We start from the raw sequence: 20108 nt of genomic DNA, 5'->3' as shown, positions 1-20108 counted from the left end.
TGTGCTTGCTATGCACGTGCGTGCGTGTATGTGCGTGTGGTTGGGTGGTAGGGTGTTTGGGTAAGTGGGTGAGTAGTTCCCTGATGTGACCGATTAAACTTTGCATGCATTGTTTATGAACAATCCACGCAAGAATCATGCATGCTCAAGTGTACTTTTATCAAGCAATATTATGTACATTCACTCTCCCGGAAGTGTTTTAGTTATAATACAAGTTCGTGCTTATACGGCGATTAAACTGTCGGGGTTGGAGGACGTTGGTAATCGGTGTTTTACGCCATACCAGCAGCATACAAGGCTATATCACGGCAGAGTAGCCGGCCCTGTAAGAAAAAGAACAGCTTGTCTGGGACGATATCTGAACCCAGGACAGCCAATTTGTGATTATAATTATTATTATTACCATTATTATCTCACTTTGACACTACAGTAGGCGTGCGTCAAGTTGCCCCTCTCCCCTCCCAACACATGTTGTTGAACATCTTGGAGAACATCATGCGTCAAACCATCCACGACCATCACGTTTCCATCTTCATCGATGGAAGGCCGATTAACTTTGCAGGCGGCACTAACAAAGAACCTTGTCCTTCAAGGTACTTTGCAGGGTGGTCGACTCCACGGTGACCAAAGGAAGAAAGCGAAGAAGTGGACTGGTCGTTCTGTGCAGGACATTCTCACTATCGCTTCAAGAAAAAGACTAGAAGAAGACCTAAGAATGAGCCTTGTGGAACCCCAAATTTCACTTCAAGGGGATCCGACATTTGGTCTTTAACTGTGACTCTTTGTGTTCTATTCCAGAGAAAGGATTTAAGGAACTGGATGAAGAAGTTAGCTGCCGTGTCTATCCATCTGCTCTCTGAAATACCTGTACCAGGAAAAAAAAAATAACAACATCACAAATTACTGACAAGCGCTAACCATTGCGCCAATGGACCATCCAAATGTCAGAATGCTTTTATATAACAAATGTTTAACGTATATCACATACATTTGTTACTTTTCGACACACCATCAAGTCACCTTTTTTTTATCTTATCATTTTAAAGACAGTAATTGGTTGAGGCATCATAAAAAGCACCCACTTGAGCAGACCTGGGCAAGGGGCTGCCCGCTGGCCCTTCCGCTAGTCTATATACTATATAAAACTGAGTTAACTATATTAGTCCGGCCCTCTAAAACCATCATTATTTTTCATGCGGCCCCTTGGGAAAATTAATTGTCCACCCCTGCATTTGAGTATACTCAAGACGCTTTTCATATTTGGGTACACAGACATGTTCACATACACATACGCACGCACGCACGCGCGTACGAACGAACATGCAACAGTTATTAGAGCCCATCTCACCACTGCATGTGGATCCGTAGCGTCAGGACAGGTGTCGTCGAGGCTTCACGTGAGCTCCATTTCACGCCCTTGCCATCCGACATGTTGCACGTGCAAAACGCAAGGCCTCTCCCGGTATAGTAAACTCCTGGCCCCAAGCCCCAACCCCCACCCATCGCGCCATCCGGCTGGTCCACCGCCCAGGTGATGAGGCGACCAAGAGATGGAGGGTGGGGGAGGATCGTGTCGCATCCTGCCTCGTTCCTGATCCTGTCCTTGACCGGCGTGCACGCGGAAGTCCAGCGCGCATGCGTGAGAGCAAGGTGGGCAGGGAGTACATGTGCTGAGGGCCGCTCGTGCCCGTGAACTTTTGTCGCCGTCGTCGTTCAGGCGGCGGTGGTGGTGGTCATGACGGTGGTCGGCACGCGATCCTCCCATCGCGCGCGGCATTAGCGCTGAGACTGCGGCAAGCTGCAGCCGTGCACGTGCATGGGCGCGTCTTTTAATCCTCTCGTGCGGAAGATAGCGACAACGTGCTCATTGCTGGGCGCACGTGGAAATCACGCGCAGAAGCGTAGTGACCCCCCCCCTTTTTTTTTTTTTTTTGTTAATGCGAACGTTTTCTCTTTCTCTCTCTCTTTCTCTCTCCGTCATGCAAAGCTGGCAATACTTGTAACACATAACCTGCCACACCCATCAGAAAGGCTGCATCCCACGGCAACCGGTCGTACTTACCAACGGACGGACACCTTATACTTATACACTCGAGACACTTGGCTTATGAGAAGTAGAGGGCGTGGTGCACGTGAAATTAAGTCACCCAGGATCGCTTGCAGGGTTAGGGGTTTTTTTCCCCCCCTCTTTCCGGCTTTGACTGTTTTCGGCTACCATCTTTGCTAAAAATAAAGGCTGCTCCGATTTTGGAAACTTTGCGTCACAAGGAGGATTATAGATTCTTAAAATAGTTTGCCGTTATAAATTGTGGAGAAAGTCCATTCAAATATCACTCTGTCGCGAGTCAGAGTTCCCATTCACAGCGTTTACAGCTGAATGAACCATTATGCCACCTCGATCACACTGTAGTGTGCAAGGAGCAGGTTGATGTCATATAATCCGTGCGACAGCGAAGTCCAGAACCATCTCCTGTTTTCAAAGGTAAGCAACTCTTTTATTGACTACATCGCTGGATCAGCTCCCCCGATCCATGTATCCCATTTTTGTCCATTTTCTACCCGAATAACACTGCTACAGAACTAATAGTTAAACATGAATGAAAATGTGACAGCCTGAAATGTAGATGGTTCGAAACCAGCAAGTAATGTACATTGAAGGCGTCGTGGACACAATGATTTATAACAGTTGTAAACCGCTGTCTGGCGCACAAGTCGGTAGCAGGGTGGCTAACGTGAAGCAGTCAGCTGAAACAGCCAACAAACAGTAGCCTTTTTTACAATGTTAGCCATCCAGCTAACGTTTCGCCCTCAGGGCCGCCGAGAGCCAGCCCGGGCCCCGGGACAGACCTCTCCGGGCCCCTTGTACTTGTAATCGTAAATTATTTTCCCAGTATATAATGTATAAAAAAAACCCCACTGACCAAGACCGGGCCCCCTTGACAGCCGCGGGCCCGGGTACACCAGACCCCCCTGTCCCCCCCTCTCGTCAGGCCTGTTCGCCCTATGTTGTCCATAAGAAAACCGTCGGTCAGTGATTTGAGGTTTTGTAAATCAAGGTGCGCAACTCTTTCGTTCTTATTGATGAGAAAATAAGTGTTGTCTCCCTTGTTCTAACTGCGTAAAGAGTGATTGTTTAGTAATTAGCATAAAAAGAAAAGCACATTTATGATCGAAATTCAAGTTTTTGTATTTTTAAAATCTGTCGGTGCCTGGCAAGCAACAAGTTTAGCTTTGCCTTTGGCGCAGCACATTCGTTCGTTCTCTCTTTCACACAGACACGCACAGGCACGTGAGCGTGCGCAAAGTGTAGGAACAAGATGAATGATTCATCAGCCATCGCCTTGGCTCTGTGACAGCAACGGAACTCTTCATTAGAAATGTAGGTGATAATCATTAAGACGGATGGCTAGTTCCCTCCCCCAGTTAGCCTTGAGCGACTAGCTGTGGCAAATGACAAATTTATTTACGAGGGTAGCATAATAAGCAAAGGTTATGTTCTTTTACATCTAGCCCTCGATCAAGTAAAAACACTACATTGCTACAAAACAAAGACACTCCTACAAAACAAGAGAGAAAATGCAGCCATTAGATGGTAAACATCAATAATGTTTTGGTTGCCTACCTAGATGTAGCAGATTAAAGTTTGGGGTGTATTGGCGATTCTCAGACAACAAGCTGGTGAGATTGGATAAGATAATCACCATGTGCTCCTTGAATTGGAACAACACAGCATAAAACTGTCAGAACCCTGAAATGGTCTCACACCGTTCTCCCATTAGGAATTCTCTCAACAAAGCCTGTAAGAAGGGGAGCCTCGTGTTTCAGTTTGATTTCTAGCCACACTGATTTTGTATTACTTTTTTCAAGGTGATGTCGGCGTTTAGAGTTGTGTAAGAGATTAATCCTGTTTCACGCTTGCGTTGTGGTTGCCGTCGTCTTAACGTGTAACGGTTCTAATATGCGAGCGGTGACAGGGTGGTTTGTGGTGATTGAATCAATAACCTCGAGACATTTTTATTATTATTGCTTAAAATCCGGTTGCCGGAAACATTTTTAATTAATTTTAAATATGAAATTAATTAAAGATTAATGTTTCACTACCTTGCGTTACAACACCTGAACCGAAAGATTTATTTCTTCCTATATTTCATGCCGACTGTGATAGTCAACAAACCTTTTTAAAATCTTTACAGGTACACAAAAGAAAATGTGTCAGTAATTTTGTATTATATATTGTGTCTTATGGATAATATAGAGAATTTAGATGAACTCTTTTCTTGATCAACCCAGAAATGTTAACAACACTCCAAGTTGTGTGTTTGTGTCTCTTGCTCGGGAGAATTGATAGACGCAACTGATGGGTGAAATACTTTTTCCGCTTGCACAATTATTTACTCCCGTAAAAATTTATTGAGAAAAAGACTGAATGGAGTTGAAATGAAGTTGTGAAGAAACATAGAAATGCTCTCTCCCAGAACTATGCAAACTTAACCCGACGACTGATATTTTGTATTTTGGAGACTCTGGTGCCATCATAATTTTTGTCATTCAGGTGGAGAGATGCTTGATATAAAAACGATATTGTCTGTTTTTAAGAGAGGCTTAGAAATGTACCACAACCCTCATACCTTTTAAATAATCAAGACTCTGAATGCAGACTACTGTCAGTGAGAATTAGTGAAAGGGACATGTTTGATACAGTGAACCACTTTTTCCGGTCGACTTCGCTGACCGAGGTCAATGTGACTGTCGTGGCACCGCAGTCACACGGAGTCAATGTGGAGATAATATTATCATAATTTATTATTTGCTGGTCTTTCGGTTTCTGAAGCAAGGCCGACAATGCTTGCAAGTGGGAGTTATTGCTCTGTCATGGTACTGTTTATGTGAAATCATTATTGCCCATTATCACCCTTTTTCTAACACACACACGAGATATCGCCACGCGTATGGAGAAAACAAAATGGCAGATGACTATACCCTGAAACCCTAGCCTAGCTGAAGGAAATCTCGACCACAAGGAGAGAAACTCACAGCCAGTCCCCTCCATCGTCACTGTCACAGAAATTTAAAAATATAAAGGGAGTGGATTTTTCGATGTCGGGGGAAGGGAAGAGGAGGAGAGGAGCTTAATTTCTGGCAGTAAGAAAAGTGATCAAAAAGGACCCGAATTTTCTAGAAAGTCCAGAAGGCCCTTGCTGCTGCCACTCATGAGATATTTATTCCAGGCTCACTTCTGCATGCAGCACGTCTACGATCAATAGTCAAGAGACGAACTTTATTTCTTTTTCACCCGCAAACCTACTGCCAGTCAACGGCGTCCCTCTCTCGTCCGCTGGCTGGTCGGTTGGGTGGTTGGTTGGGCGATTTATGGGAGAAAAGAGTTTCAACTTAGAAGCGATTTCGCGCTGAGCTAGGTGATGATGGAAGAAGGAGGAAACTAGGGTACCCAGAGAAAACTGAAAGCCTGTCCTACGAGAGCTGAACCAGAGACCTTTCAGTTCTCACTCCCGAGTGCCTCCTGTCGCAAGCACATGGTTCCCCCCTCTGCATGTTGTGAAGTTGGCGACTGGGGGACATTAAGGGCAAAGCGGTAAATCTTTACACCCTTTGTAAGCGCCACCAAAGTTCATTCTGCAACAAACATCTACGTGCCATTTAAAAAAAAAGTACTAACAGCTGGGAGGTGTCGCCGTATTCATTCATGCGTGTCAGACACTCCCAAAGACTTGAACTCCAGGTAACTCCGCCCGAGGTCTAAGGGCAATTCTGGAGCAGGTAATGTGTCGGGTGTAAAAGGTTGTGAGAAGAAAAAAAAAATAGAAAAAAGTTGTAAACGCGAGAAGTTGTTAAAAGGTGCAGACACTAACATGTGGTTCTCAACAAGGGATTGAATACTTCTTCTCCTCGATCGAGTCGGAGTCCACCAACAAAAGTAACTTGTCTCCGTGTCCTGAAATAGATATGTTTCTATTTTGATCCCGATACTCGGTCCGATCGAAACAAAGAAACGATCCGAGTGGAACCGAGTGTTTACAACGAGGGTGAAGTTAAAAGCGGAGAATACTTCGGTCCTCTTTGCCACATGAACTCTGTCGCTGTTTCACCGCCAGCACGCAAACAACCACTGACAGTCCAGCCTGACAACACATATACAGACATCTAAGATTGTTCGAAACTCTTCTTCTCTATGGAGAAACTGCATAATGTTACTGAAATGATGGCACGGAGATGAAGAAGCAGATGGGAAAGAGCTTGACTCCATTTGGACGTGACGGAAACTCCCATTGGATGTCTTCAGAGTTTGTTTGTGGTTTGTTTTTCGAAACTGGTCATGACTGAATTTAATTCTGCGTGTTTCGAGCTCAGGATTCGAACTGGACGTCTGTAAACTTTCACCTTAGGACGGGGCTAACAGTAGAACTCTCAGCCTGGAAACGTGTTGTCGGATGACACGTCGCCTCGAGGAACTGCTGATCGATGTTTAGAGCTTCGAACGCGTCAACAAAGTGGTCAGCGCGGCAGCTAGTGTTTATCAGTGATTTTTTTTTTTAAACTGTTGTGTACGTGGTGAGTACCATTTCGTGTTGCTGTGCTGAATTCTCATCGGATTGAGATGCTCCGACAGTCTTTAACTACCTCCTTTTTCGTCTTTTGACTCCGTGGGCGCGCCTCTGGATGGTTTTTTTACGACTAACATTGAGTCACTGCACCATTTTCATCATCAGCGTATGGACAGGTAGAAACTGTTTTACCTGAAGAGCAGACTTTTTACACCTGTCCGCCGCTAGCAACCAACGCACCACAGAGCACCCAGCGGGAACAGAGTAAAAGATTTCCAGAAGGCGTCGTCTGCTGCTGAACGTCACCGCACTCTGGTCACGTGACGTGTTACTAGGATGGTGATGTACACTGGTGTCATGTGAAACTACATTAGGATGGTGCGTCACTCGGACAGACGTCTACAGCCTGTTCCAACGGCTTGCTTTTCTGTGACTATTAACAATTTTTTTAAATCAAGGATCATATCTCACTGTAAGTCTTCAAATTTTGTTCCCTCCTCAATAATATTTCTGAAGTATTTGTCTCAGAAGCTATCCTAAAAGCTCCTCGCTTGAATGAAACAGTTTCAGAATGTTGAAATATGAGATAACGAAATACAACTGAGTCGACGGAATAATAAAATAAGATTTAAACATGCACACTCTCTCCTCGTGACCCCCATGTTGCTGTTGCTAAGGACGCTGGCGCATTGTTTTTACATCCAGAGTGTGCTGTCTTCCGGTCACTGCTCGCGAGAGGTCAAAGGCCCTGTCGTTGCACATGCGCACTGATGTCTACAGCTCAAAGCTTTTCTAATCTCTTCTTTGCCATCTGGACACAAGACTGAAGTTTGGAAGTGTTTGGCGACCATGGCGATAAAGACGAAGAAACAAAGTGAAGAAATCAAAAAGAAATCGATGACTGGATGGTTTATCACATCAGGAGATCTCACTCATGCTACTTTGTTTACGCGCCGAGCTGGTTGATTTGACAAATCCAAAATTAATGGGTTCTTGGACCTTTGTGTACTGGCAAGGTGAAGGGTTCTGTGGGTCATCGTCGTGGCGTAGCCTGGTGGTCGCGAGAGTCTACGAGACACGTTTGTGGCAGGGACTGGGCCCACAACCGGTCAGCCCCGCACCTCCCAACTTCTGAAGCATTTGGTGTAACGCTGACATGCGCACAGCCCCACATTACAAATGTCACGCGATCGCCTTTTCGATTGCTAAAGACGGTGAATGTTTGGAGACGAAATTTGGCGCGGGTACAAAGGGTGGGCTCTTGGCGACATTTCATTGATCAGCTTCCTCTTTTTTTTTTTTTTTGCTCTCGGCGGTGGCGCACCCTTCGCCACCCGTGCATGGACACCCGTCGAGCACCACAAATATAATTACAGGGTTTACGCGAGGCGGGCGTGAAAAAAAAAAAAGACTAGTCTGACTGGTACCGGGACTTGAAAAGAAAATAAAATAAAAGCTTTGACTGCGGAAACATTTATCTGATATCTGTAACAAGATTCTATCGACTTTACTTTTTTTAATCATATGACATCCGACGGTCGGTTCCTTATATCTGGACTCTTACCTGGTGTTACCGTAATGAATTCTGAACCAGCAAGCACTGGTGGTTGCTACGGACGCTGGAAGTGTTGCTGTCGAGTCCCAAGACGATTTTTAAGTTCGCTTTACTTTGAGGCCGCCTGGTTTCCAGACCGCCGCGCAAGGACTGAAGGGAGAGTCAATCAAATATACAGACTACAGTGTTCAGTGCAAGGCACCTCGTCCGAATGTTGACGTCATGCTTATAATTTGGGTTCCAGTGGATATCGATGTGCACGTGCTTTTCAGGGCTCAACGCACGTGCTTCGCGTGAAGAAGCGCGAGTTGGACTTTTTATTCATTCTTTATATATTTATTTTCCCTTCGGGAAAGCCAAAGATAGCCAGACGACAAACCAAACAAGCAATAGACGCCAGTTTGAGCGTTGTCGAGGTTTTGAAGTGGTTTTTGAAATCTGATATCACGGCGCAATAGTCTTCAATAGTAATCATGGGATTTGGAACGAACCGTTTCGTGAACACAGTAGATCCGAACCTCATGTGTGGTGTGTGCCGGGGAGTATTAGAGGGCGCAGTCCTGACATCTTGCGGGCACACCTTCTGCCACATGTGCCTGCGCACCTGGCTGGCCCGCCCTGCTGCTCTTACCTGTCCGGAATGCCGGGCACCTGTCTCCTCCGACGCCGTCAACCCCGTCCACGCATTGCGGAACCTCATCGGCAGCCTCGAGGTCCGCTGCGACCACGCCCACCGTGGATGCAAAGCTGCGGTCAGACTTGACCTCCTGGCAGGGCACCTCAGCACCTGCGACTTCGCACCCGTCCAGTGCGCAGGATGCGGTCAGGCGGTCAGCAAGCTGCATCTCCCCGAACATCAGATGGACTGTCCGGGCATCGCTGCCTCCGTCAATGACAATGACGACTCGGCGGAAGGTTCTACCAGCGACGACGATGATGAGCGCGATTCCTGGGAGCTGAGGCTGAGCAGGACATCAGCGGGCAAGTCCGCTTGTATTGGGGATGTCCTCGCGCTGATGGACCGCATCCGGGCTCTGGAATCGCGCGTGGAACGCCTTTTGGGCGAACTCAGAGCAGCCAGGACCGCTAACCTGGACCTGGAGCGCGAGTACAAGCAGATCAGCGAGCAGCTCCGCGAGAAACGCCGAGAGATCCGCGACCTCCGAGACGTGGAGGCTTTCCTGGACCGCAACTGCTCCCCCAGCCCGGAGACAATGGCGCAGCTGTCGCTCTTCATCGCCCGCAACCTGCTGCGGAAACCGCGCTACGTGGAGGTGGGTCGGGCTTTTGAAGCGATACAGAAGTGCTACGACAGGTTCCAGGGTGCGCACCCGGATTGCGAGCACGACATGCACATGCTGCTGGCCACAGCCTACGCCAGCAACTGGTTCTCCCCCAGACAGCGGCTGTCCATCAGCTGCTGGCTCTGCACGATCACTCGTCCTGGTATGCGTGTAGGGAGTACCTTGCTGAACAGATAGACGAACTCTGGGTGTGATGCTGGGTAGTAACGTCAGGCTAACCCTGATGATGTCCGTTGCTGTTCGGGAAAGAAAATTACTTCCTTACCTGAGGTGAAAATAGATGTCGAGGACCTACCCAAAATTGGAATCAGAAAATGTTAATTTAAACTTGTGAAAAAGCAAAAACTTTATCACTTTGTCATAAAAAATGCGAACATACCGTCCGTTATTCTGCATTGACAATGAGTGACTTGAATTTCCTGAATGGGTTAGACGTTGTTTGTTTTCTGTCATTGTGTCTACCTTCATAGATACAGTGTAGTGTATTGTTACTAAATACATTTTGTCGCTCACCTTCTTTTCGTCTATTTTCTACCAATCTAGTCAACCCTGTCACCTGTGGGTTTGTAGCGTATGCACGTTACGTGAGTGTTATGTCACTTGCATGTCACGTGCGTGACACCTGCAAGTCTTTTATTGTCACTAAATCCCTTTCGCTATTTACAGTTTCTGTAACTTTCAAGATGACACGAACTTCCAGAAGCACACAACACACAACTTTTCATTTTTACTTTTTTCATAAACCTATTTATATTCGCTTCGGAATAAATGTCTGTGATCTGATGGCTAAGAAAGAAAGTTTTGTTGGTATTTTCATCACAAAATGGACGGACCTCGGAACCCGGCTTCCTTCATAACATGTAGCAGGACCAGGAGGAATGAACATTGAGCTATGTATATCTTTGCTCTAGTTATGATTGTCGTTGTGTATTATTGCTAGCAAACTATTTTCATTTGTCTGTCATCAAGTTTGGATAAGACATTTTTTAAATTAGCACATGTCGAATTTTCTTCTTTTTTTTTTTAAATGATTGTTGTCATGTAGAAACTTCGCCAAACACAGCCTCGTATTCCACTTGGTTAAGAAGGACTTTTAATGATCTCGACTGATTGGTGACTTGAGCTAGCGACTAGGGAAACTCCGTCTGTCTATCAAATAGTTGGCCCTCAAGGGTTTTTTCCCCTCTTCACTAAGTTTTTACAGTCCTGGCAAGCCCTCTGTAGCAATGGCTGTGGACCATGCTAAAAGACTGCAACGATTCCGGTTTCTAGTTAAATCTGAGGTAACGTGAACCTTGTCGCATAACTACAGTGAGCTCAATGATCAACTTCTTAATGGGAATAGATATATAACACGAGCCAGGTCACTAAAAATTAGGAAAAATTCCCCCACTCCCATGAAAAGGCCAAACGATTCTTTATATTTGCATGAACATGCTCTGGACTGTTGCGTGGACCGCTGCTTACCGATGTCATTCATTTTGAAACTTCCTGTCCCGCCATGGGCCTCCGTCTCCGATGGAGCTCAATCGATGCCGGTCCCCTTTGATGCCGGGCTGATCAATGAGAATCTGTATATGGTCTCTGTGAATTGGGCTTCATCAAAAGGAGCTTTTGTCAGGTGCGACAGGCTGTAGGTGACACGTCTCCACCGTGTGTGATGTAGTTGCTAGGGCAATGTTTTTGCCTACACCTAGAGCTAGTCTTCACTTATTTCCTTACCTACCTAGCTCTTGTCATCTCGGACTTCTCTCTTCTCTCTCTCATAACAGCAATTCTTATGTAGCTTGCAGAACAGCATTTTAGTTTTATTTGCCCGAAATACGCTAGTACTCGAAAGACAATCATATCCATTAAGTTCTGTAAATGTTAACTATGGTATTTAGCACCACAAACAAATGTTTACTACATGGAAGTACTGTCTTCTGGATTGTTATTAATGTAATTGTTAACAGTCTGGATATCTATTGTTATGATTCTTGGCTATTCATGACTTTAGAGCTTAATTTGTAAAATTATCTTAATTGTAAAACTACTCACCCCTTGAAATGGGTCAATGGCCTGATCAATAAAGTTCGTTCGTTCACTTTCTCGCTTGTTTTCTCTCCTTTGGTCGTTCCCCCCTCTTTCCCTCATATTTGCCATTCTTGTGTAATTTAATAATGTTTTAATATGTAACTTTTATTAGCTATTTGAACTTGGATTTTTCCGACTCCACACACACCCTCACACAGTTGCACATTTCTAATTTTAAACACTTTTATGCATTGAATGTATTTTGATAATCTGTTAATCAGTTTATATAAACTCAGTACGCAAGACAATTTCAGAACTTTTTTAAACTAACACTGCTTTGAAGTTGTTTTTATTTTTCGTTCCCAGCTTGTACATGTTTAAATTGCATAGGAGTGATTTAAAAAATGTCTCTAAATTTGCTTCTTCAGACTTTTGAAAAGTTTTTTCACGAAACATTGACAGCTAGCCCTATATATTTCTCTCGCGCGTTTCTCTCTTTCACACGTACGCACACACGCACGCACTGAGATGCTGTGTCTCCTCTTATCGCCTCTGCCATATGTATCATTGAACACGTGCTCAATTATATCATCGATTTGCCTTCGTGCGGCAGACGATTGAGTGTAAAACCAGCGAACAGGAATAGTTTGCCGACACTGCAACAGCAAAGTTAGTTTGGCTATCAAGCCTCCATCAATGTTTCATGCTACCACAACCTCACAATACCAGTCAGCAGCTACACAATTTGCATCCGATTTGACAAGTGTACAAACAAAATAACAGAACGAGCAAAATAATCCCAGACTTTTTTTTTTTTTTCAATGCTTCTATGATGTTTGCAAGATTTCTAGGTGGGTGTTTTCAGTTTAATTGTATGGATATTCCGCTTCAGTTGCTTCTTTGCTTCATCTGTAAGTTTGATTAGGGGAATTGAGGGAGAAAAGACAGTGAAAGAATAGACACAAGCTCGCTTTCTCTCACTTACCCATGAGTCAAGTTGCCCTAACTTTGGAAGATAGACAAGTTAACCCGACACACTCCCAATTCCTGAACCGCTGAGAACCTGACCGACAGAGACAGAACGGATATTCATTCCACATGTGTCATTAGGTCAAAGGTTGAAGAGGGTTGTGGGGTAAAATGAGCTGGGTAAACCTACCCCGAGTCTATGAATACGGAGTTTTAGTAGCAATCCGCTGGGTACATCTACCCAGAGTAAAAGGCTGGATGCGTGTGCTTCATGAATACGAACTCGGAGCTCGGCGCACAATGCTTTCCCAGACTCATCAAAATATTTGCCTAATATATTGCCCTCCATTTGTAGCCGCATTCAATAAATCAACTATGTTAAAAAATAATAAATAGAACTACATGGTTATCTTCTAACGGATGCGGGATTTACCGTTGTTGGTCATTATGTTAACCAGTGTAGAAGTCTGCGGGCACCTTTTACTATAGAACACAGACTGAACTATAAATATGAGATTGAGCAAGTTCGCACGGTGATCCACAGGGGCGTAGGAAGATGCTCAGCTTTAGCATGGGGGGTAATCTCAATGCTGATAGTGAACAATCTTCACATTTTGGTCTCCTCGGTATCTCTAAGGAGGCGCTCCCCTCCACACCTGTCATCCCCCCACACACACACATACACACACACTCACCTGTTTCATCACGTGGACTCTGCTCGCCGAGACGAAAAGGAGAATTCAGGCATTTGAGAACTGGACTGGCCTTCCTATATAGGACCTGCTGAAGCAATAATAGAAGTACAGTTACAGACTCTAAGGTGTTACTACTAACTTGTTTCAGACAAGAATTACTGAAATACCTATACTACAACGTATGATTATTTGCTGAGCCTTTTTATCCACTAGTCCTGAGCCTATAGCACCAAGGTGTGCTTGCAGATTCAAAGACTTAAACCATTTAAGATACTTCCCGACTCCAGGAAACCCCTGTAAATATGTATTAGTAATTACCACTTTTGTGATTCCCCCTCTACTCTCCATTGATGTTATACTTTGCTTTGTATTAGTTTAGTAACTTATTTTATTTTTCTCCTGTAAAGGGCGAGAGATTAAATAAATTGCGTATTCTACCACCCTCGTAAATAAGGATTTGTTCTTTTCATTCCTTCTCCTCCACACGCGCGCCACGTCTATTCAAAAACACAATACAAGAGAGGTAAGTGCGCAAAGCCTAGTAAAGGACGCAGGAGTCTTTTCCCCTGCCGAGTCTACAAAGTCTACCAAACGACTACACGATGCAGAGATGCAATTATCAAAAGATAGTCCAGTATCTTTACATCACTTTTCGTTTGAAGAATATTTCCAACACTTTAAACATAAAAGAGTTCTTATCAAACAGATCTCTTCTCTCACTTTGGCTCTTTTTAAATACCGTTCATGTTCACTTCAGTTCTAACTTCTATTGCTAGGCACGTTTACTGGATATGACGGAGCCTGAGTTGCTGACACAGCGTTAAACACAAATATATCTTTACATTATGGATTGTTTTCTTAGGTGACAGGTCAGTAGATGGAGATTTGTCAATCATTATTCACATGAGAGAGAGAGACCACGTGACTGTACCTCGCGTGCTGTGCCGCCAGAGTATCACGCCCTTACTACGATAAGCGGGTGGCAAAGACTTTGCGATCTATTCCGTGGCACGGGTACCACCAGTTCGTGCGTGCGTGTTGCAGCAGCTCCGGGCGGGCGTTCTTTACAGTTCCACCTGAGGATTTGACTCACGTGCGACACAATCCTCCCCAGCTTATCCTCCTGCAAGCAGGGCGCACGAGCTGGACCACACGGTCAGGGCACAGCTCTGCCGCTGGGTTTGAACACACAAGGTCGAGTCACTGAAAGTGAGAGAGATGAGATGGAGATGTGTGAAAGAGTGACATAAAATGTGTGAGAGAAAGACTATGTATGCATAAGAAGAATATGTATGAGTAAATGTGTGTGTTGTAACATCTGTGAAAAGGATGGCTGCTAGAAGAACGTTGATCATTATACACCAAAGTCATTCATCACCTGGTCTTTTTAAGTAAAGTTTTGCATAATTCTGAAACAAATGATCGTTAGCACTGAAGATTTGTTAGTAAGGAAGCTGACACATGGATCATCCGTACTTTAGTATCAAAAATTCAAACTACACCGCGTCATTAACTGCCCACTCCAAACTCCGATGTACACAGATCACGTGACTGCCACGCCGGGAACTGGCTTCGAGCAGCAAGAGTTGCAAATAATTGTAGAAGTTCACAGCCGCTCTAATGAGGATGGACCTGTATTCGTGTGTGCGTGCGTGCATGTGTATGTGGCACCACCCTTGCAAATGGCATGGAGATTTTTTTTCTCGCCAGTCCCAGGAACTTCGTGTGTAAGCCGCTTATCACCTTCCAGCTTTGCTTGTGGCGACCAACCATATGATCACGCTGGCAACGAGGCACTTTTTGTGAAGTGTCGAGAGAAATAGAGGGCGAGGTGTAGATGGGGAGGTTAGAGGGAGAAAAGCAAAACCACTGTTGAAAATGTTCGTGTAAACGTTTCTTAACCAGGAGAAGTGTCAAAGCGTCGAACCTCCAGTGTGGCCTATTGTATTTGTACATGAATTGGCAAACGAGTTTGAACTTAGCTCGGAACTTTGACCAAAGTTCTAGTGTCCCTAACGCCTTCGTCCCAAAACCATTTATTCCCTGTGATCTTCATACACAGCTTTGCCAAACATTGGTCACATGTTGATTGCCCGGATAAGGACCTTTAATGTAACCTTTTGGTCTAAAAGAGAAAGCTGCACTTGGAAGACCTGAAGTAAGCAGAAGCCAGTCCTTGTCTGTCTCCTCTTTTAGACACTCTAAACATATTTGTACTGATGACTCTATAATTTTAAGCAGACCGATGTACAGAATAGCTCACATGGACTTCCTAATATTTATTCATGTCCTGCTGTTAGCTGCCATTCTGGGCTTTTACCCGAATCATGACGGTAGAGTTTTGCCCTATTGCTATTACGCCCGTAGAAAGCAGTTTTATGTTTTTCTAAAGAAATATCCTAAGATATCTTCGTAAAAAAAAGAAATTTCATTTTAAGCCTGCATCGAATAAAAGCGAAGGTTATTTTGAAAATTGTTTAGTGACTTTTGACCTTCAAAACCCGTATTTCGCATTGAAGTAGCGTCGAACTACCCCTTTCAAGATAAAACAAAATAAGTAATAAACTAAAAATAGAAATGTAAACAGTGTCAGACGCTGCCTGAAGAAGGAATGGAGTACAACATCGTGATCGTCATGAACGATAGTGTCATTAAACATCATCTGTGTTAAGATCAAGTTTACGTTTTAGAGATTATCTGAATTCTGGAAAAGACTTCAGTTTGTGTTTTTATGCTTCTTCCTTTTAATAATTCAAAGCGATTCCATTAAGCATCTTACGGTGTTGTTCGAGGAAAAGAAATAGCTTTGCCCATCAATGTTTGTCAGTGTCATCAGAAACGATAGTCAACATTTACAGGCCACCATCATCTGGATCAGTTTCAAAGGTTTGTAGCAGTTTCCTTTGGCCTCCCTTTTTTTTTTTTTTTTTTTTTTTTTAATCATGGTTCACTTAACGATTTACAGGTGAAGTTGTAGATGCCTTTAGCCTCGCTTTGATGTAACAGGTGGAACCGACGGTACGAGCCCATGGTTACTTCACAGTAATCCCCGCTACTTAAAACAGACCCAGCGATCGCTAACAGTTTAGTCAGCGATCCATCCAAGCTATCGGAATCCTGATGGCTTCACTCAAGCAAGACGAAAGGCCATGACGACCTGAGCTCCAAAAGGCTGGAGCACAAAATGGAAGTCCTTATGTAACGCAACCCTGCGTGTTCGCAGTTCTGGCGGGACGTCTTTGATCACCTCCATTTGAGAAAGCTGTAGACGTCTGTGATCCTATTTGCCTCAAGTCTAGTCAGACAACTTTGATAAGTGTATTACATCCGATTGTACTCCTACGAAAGACAAATAATGCCGACAATTCTTCCCCCGTTATCCCATTTAATTAGAGCTTAAACGGTTTTTTGTACATTTCTGAGTTCATGATTTGACTACCTGACAAGCGGGACACTACGTGGTTCTTCTGTCAAGATCGCAGGAATTTGTTGTTGGTTTTTTTTTTTAATGTTGTAGCCTTACACTTGCTACACTGCGCATGTGCAGGCTGGCAGGAAGTGGCGGCCACGCGCCCAGAAAACGCTGCACGCGGCGGCCAGTGCGCTGCCAGAGAGCGAAGGGAGAGGACCTTTGGGGGTAAATGATCGCGCTTCCATTCTCAGTTCTGGCCCGTGTCATGTGTCATAACATAGACGACACAATGACGGAAGGTGAGTCACATCTTCAAATATCTCCTTAACCGTTTCTTTTTTGTTGTTTTTTTTTTTTTTTTTTCGTTAGCTGTAACATCAGCCCAATTCATTCATTAACTCATTCTTGCTCTATCATTAGTTTATTAGGTTGCACTTTCATTTTCTTTTGTTTGTTGTTGTTTTTAATGTTAGAATTCTCTTTCTTCCCCGTGCATGTGTTCTTCATTTCGGCAGACACTGAGCCTTGAGCATTATTATTAATCAAACTTAAGTACTTTCATTAGGTCTATTTCATGGACCACACGTACAGGTAAACACAGATCTACTGACACTACCCCACCTATTCTATACTTTGTCCGTGACAGATGCTGCCTCAAAATCTTCATATATATATATATGTTTATTTTTCCATTCATCTTTGCATATATGCTGTCAGTTGTGACGTTAAATACTAGAACTACTGCTGAACTCACGAAGATTACTTATTAAATGGTATTAACAGCACCTACCTGCTTTTAGAGGTGTACAAGAGTACTTAACAGAATTTCCTAAATACAAACCTTAACTCAGTTTTCAAAAGCTGAATGAATAACCGACCACCTTCCTAGAAATAACCGCCTAAACACACCACTATGCACAGGACGTCACGCGTCTCAAAAGGTACCCAAAGTAAAATTTGATTTAAAATCCTCGATGATGGATTAAATTAAATACAAGGCAATCGGGTAAACAGTTTACCCTATCCATAACACTGACTTAATCATTCTATTTTTCATTACAAATCTTATAACACACGAGTTTCAGCGCGACGCGATTTGGAAAGGTCATGACCTCATCAGATGCCATCTCTCTCCAAAAATATGAACATGCTGATGGAATATTTTGTGAAGGTTCTTGTAATTACTCCAAATCACCTGACGTTAAAAGAAATTGTGGCGAGATTATGTTCAAATGGCGAATTATAGTTAGGTGTGTCAAGATGACGTGTGACAAGATGGCGTCTCTTGAGGTCTCGGCTACACCTTGTTCCTGTAGTCCCGGTAGACACACACTATTAAGCACTGAAACCTCTACATAATTATTATCATTGTCTTGTTTCTACTTATTTGCTCGTGTGTTTTTAATCTAATTTTTTAATATTTCTAAGACAACGTTTAGGATTTTTGTGGACTAAGATTTTCCTTTTTTTTTCCCCCGGTCAAAAAATATACATCAAGCATGCGCAGACAGCTTGATTTTCTGTGTTGGTCAATTCATTGAAACTTTTAACATTACGTTTTAAGCTTCAAAAAATCATTACTTATAGTAAGTTTCGTATGTACAGTCATAGTCACTACAAATGTTTACCTGCGAAGAATAGGTGCTATCAGCGCACTAAATACATTGGATCTACACACAAGTGACAGATCTACAGGCTTTCAACCCACACTAGTCGCTGTCGTGATCGTGAAGAGAGCAGCGGCTACAAGTGAATTAATGTTGTCTCTGCAAAGATGGTGGTACTCACCCAGGTTCGAAACGCGCGCACAAGATCGTGACACCCATAGTTACTACGGCCGGAAAAGTGGAGACTCGTCGGACAGAAGTAAAACGGTATGCAGACAAAATTAAGCAGCTATGCGGGCAAAGAAGAGTAGCTGACGGGGACATAATCTAGGACAAAAATAACACGAAGTTCTAGTTCCAAATGTACGCTGGGATACAGTAAAAGTCAAACGGCAATGTAAAGGGCATAGAAGAAAAAATCAATTTAAGAATTAAAAGAGGAAAAGAAAGAAGAAACGTGCTTCATTTAATCACGGACATGTATACAGATTCATGATTTAATAGATGGACCACATTGATGTGTTTGAAGGCGGCAAAGTTGGTCATGGCATTGACAATGTCCTCCCACCTTCTCCAGCTGCCATGAGAATATGATTCGGGTCAGTTGATGAAATGTGAGAGTTGCTATAGATTGTACAGTTTAAACTGTGTACTCGATAAAAGCACTGTAGTTATTTTAAAAACAAATTAAAATTAGTGCCTGTTCTTGAGGGGAAAGCGACCGAGTTCTGAAATCGCTGTATGAAGTTCGTTGTGCATGACACTCTTTGCTGTCACGTTATGCTTTTGCCGTGAAGGGTAATCTTCACCTATAAAACCGAAAAGGGGGGGGGGGCACGCACACACACACACACATTCGGAATATATTTCCGGTTCGTTGTTCTTGCAATCGGTCAGGAGAGAGCAAAAACGTAGTTTTCCCAAGATATATCTCATTTTTCACCTTTTCTCTCATCTAGGATAGTATGTAGGTGGGGAAGGAATGTTTAGAAATACGAGTAGAAATATTGTGTACTGAAAATATTGTTCTTTTTTCTTGCTGGATTACGAAATCTGACAAAATTGTATTCCTGTGCAAAAGAATCGGACACGTCATAGGTCCGAATTTGGCTCCCGCATCATGTTAATCTTTGTCGGAGGACTTGGTAGCAACGTTGTCATTGCTTTTGTCTTTCCTTGCCTTCACTAGTCAGTTGTTCGGTCGACTGGTCGGCCTTTATTGATGTGCAGCCAGAGAAATCCTATCAACGTGTGCCCCTCGCCAGACAGCTCAGTGCGTTACTCGCCCGAGGGCAAGATGATGCGGTGTTCTTTCATTCGTGACCGCTAAACGGATAGTCGTAATGCTACCAGCGCGAGCAAAATGCCAGCCTTTGCCCCTCCCTCCCTCTCTCGCACAGTGTCGAGCTTCGCCATCCACAATCACTGCCTCCTTCATCCTAGCCGCTCTCCGACGTGCGCACGCACGCACACACATACACGCTGCAAAGATGATATCACCAGAGAACTTTGGAGCGAAGGCATAAAAAGAAGAAAGGGAAAGCAGAGACGACTTGTACAGATAATAAACCTCACACTAGTTGCACTGCTCTTTGACTTCGTACAATGAAAGTCGTATATCTTAGTGCATAGATGGGGCATTGGTAAGACGCAGCTTCCGGTTCTCTGACCCGTACTCAGGTCTATTGCAGGCGCTCGCAGTGTTGACAGGACAGCTGATAATGTCCTAACCATTGCCATCGTACGCTCTAACAAAACCGACAGGTATCAAAAGAAGAAACATTAAATGATATACCTAGATGTAATGATAGCAGTATCAGGTTTGCTGTATTTAACGCATTTTGATTGGATAATTTTTCTGTCATAATATTTACACACTGATTTACAATATTCTGTTTCGCAGAAATGGTCTGCATGTGAACAATGATTTTGGTATACATGTGAAAAAAATAAGACAGATTCAATGAACATGTGAATTACGCCTCAT

General features: G+C 43.8%; 1 protein-coding gene and 1 long non-coding RNA gene across 3 annotated transcripts; one reads left to right on the top strand and one right to left on the bottom strand.

Annotated features, from left to right (window-relative positions):
- Positions 1 to 5356: 5356 nt before the first annotated feature.
- Positions 5357 to 11629, top strand: LOC112571330 (RING finger protein 151-like). Its single transcript, XM_025250252.1, has one exon. It carries the CDS (start codon positions 8592 to 8594, stop codon positions 9597 to 9599), a length of 1008 nt encoding a protein of 335 aa, XP_025106037.1. The 5' UTR covers positions 5357 to 8591; the 3' UTR covers positions 9600 to 11629.
- A 147-nt stretch (positions 11630 to 11776) lies between these two features.
- On the bottom strand, positions 11777 to 18808 carry LOC112570791. 2 transcript variants are annotated; one of them, XR_003100703.1, is made up of 5 exons: positions 18303 to 18808; positions 14034 to 14305; positions 13103 to 13190; positions 12424 to 12501; positions 11777 to 12094 (listed from the first exon to the last, which is right to left on the bottom strand). It is a non-coding gene; the product is annotated as an uncharacterized LOC112570791 (long non-coding RNA). The 2 variants fall into 2 exon arrangements; XR_003100702.1 differs by having other exon boundaries at positions 13103 to 13187.
- Between the last annotated feature and the right edge of the window lie 1300 nt (positions 18809 to 20108).

Source organism: Pomacea canaliculata, linkage group LG8 (genome assembly GCF_003073045.1).
Source record: "Pomacea canaliculata isolate SZHN2017 linkage group LG8, ASM307304v1, whole genome shotgun sequence".
Classification (NCBI taxonomy): Eukaryota; Metazoa; Mollusca; class Gastropoda; order Architaenioglossa; family Ampullariidae; genus Pomacea; species Pomacea canaliculata.
This window is presented reverse-complemented; position numbering and strand designations above follow the sequence as displayed.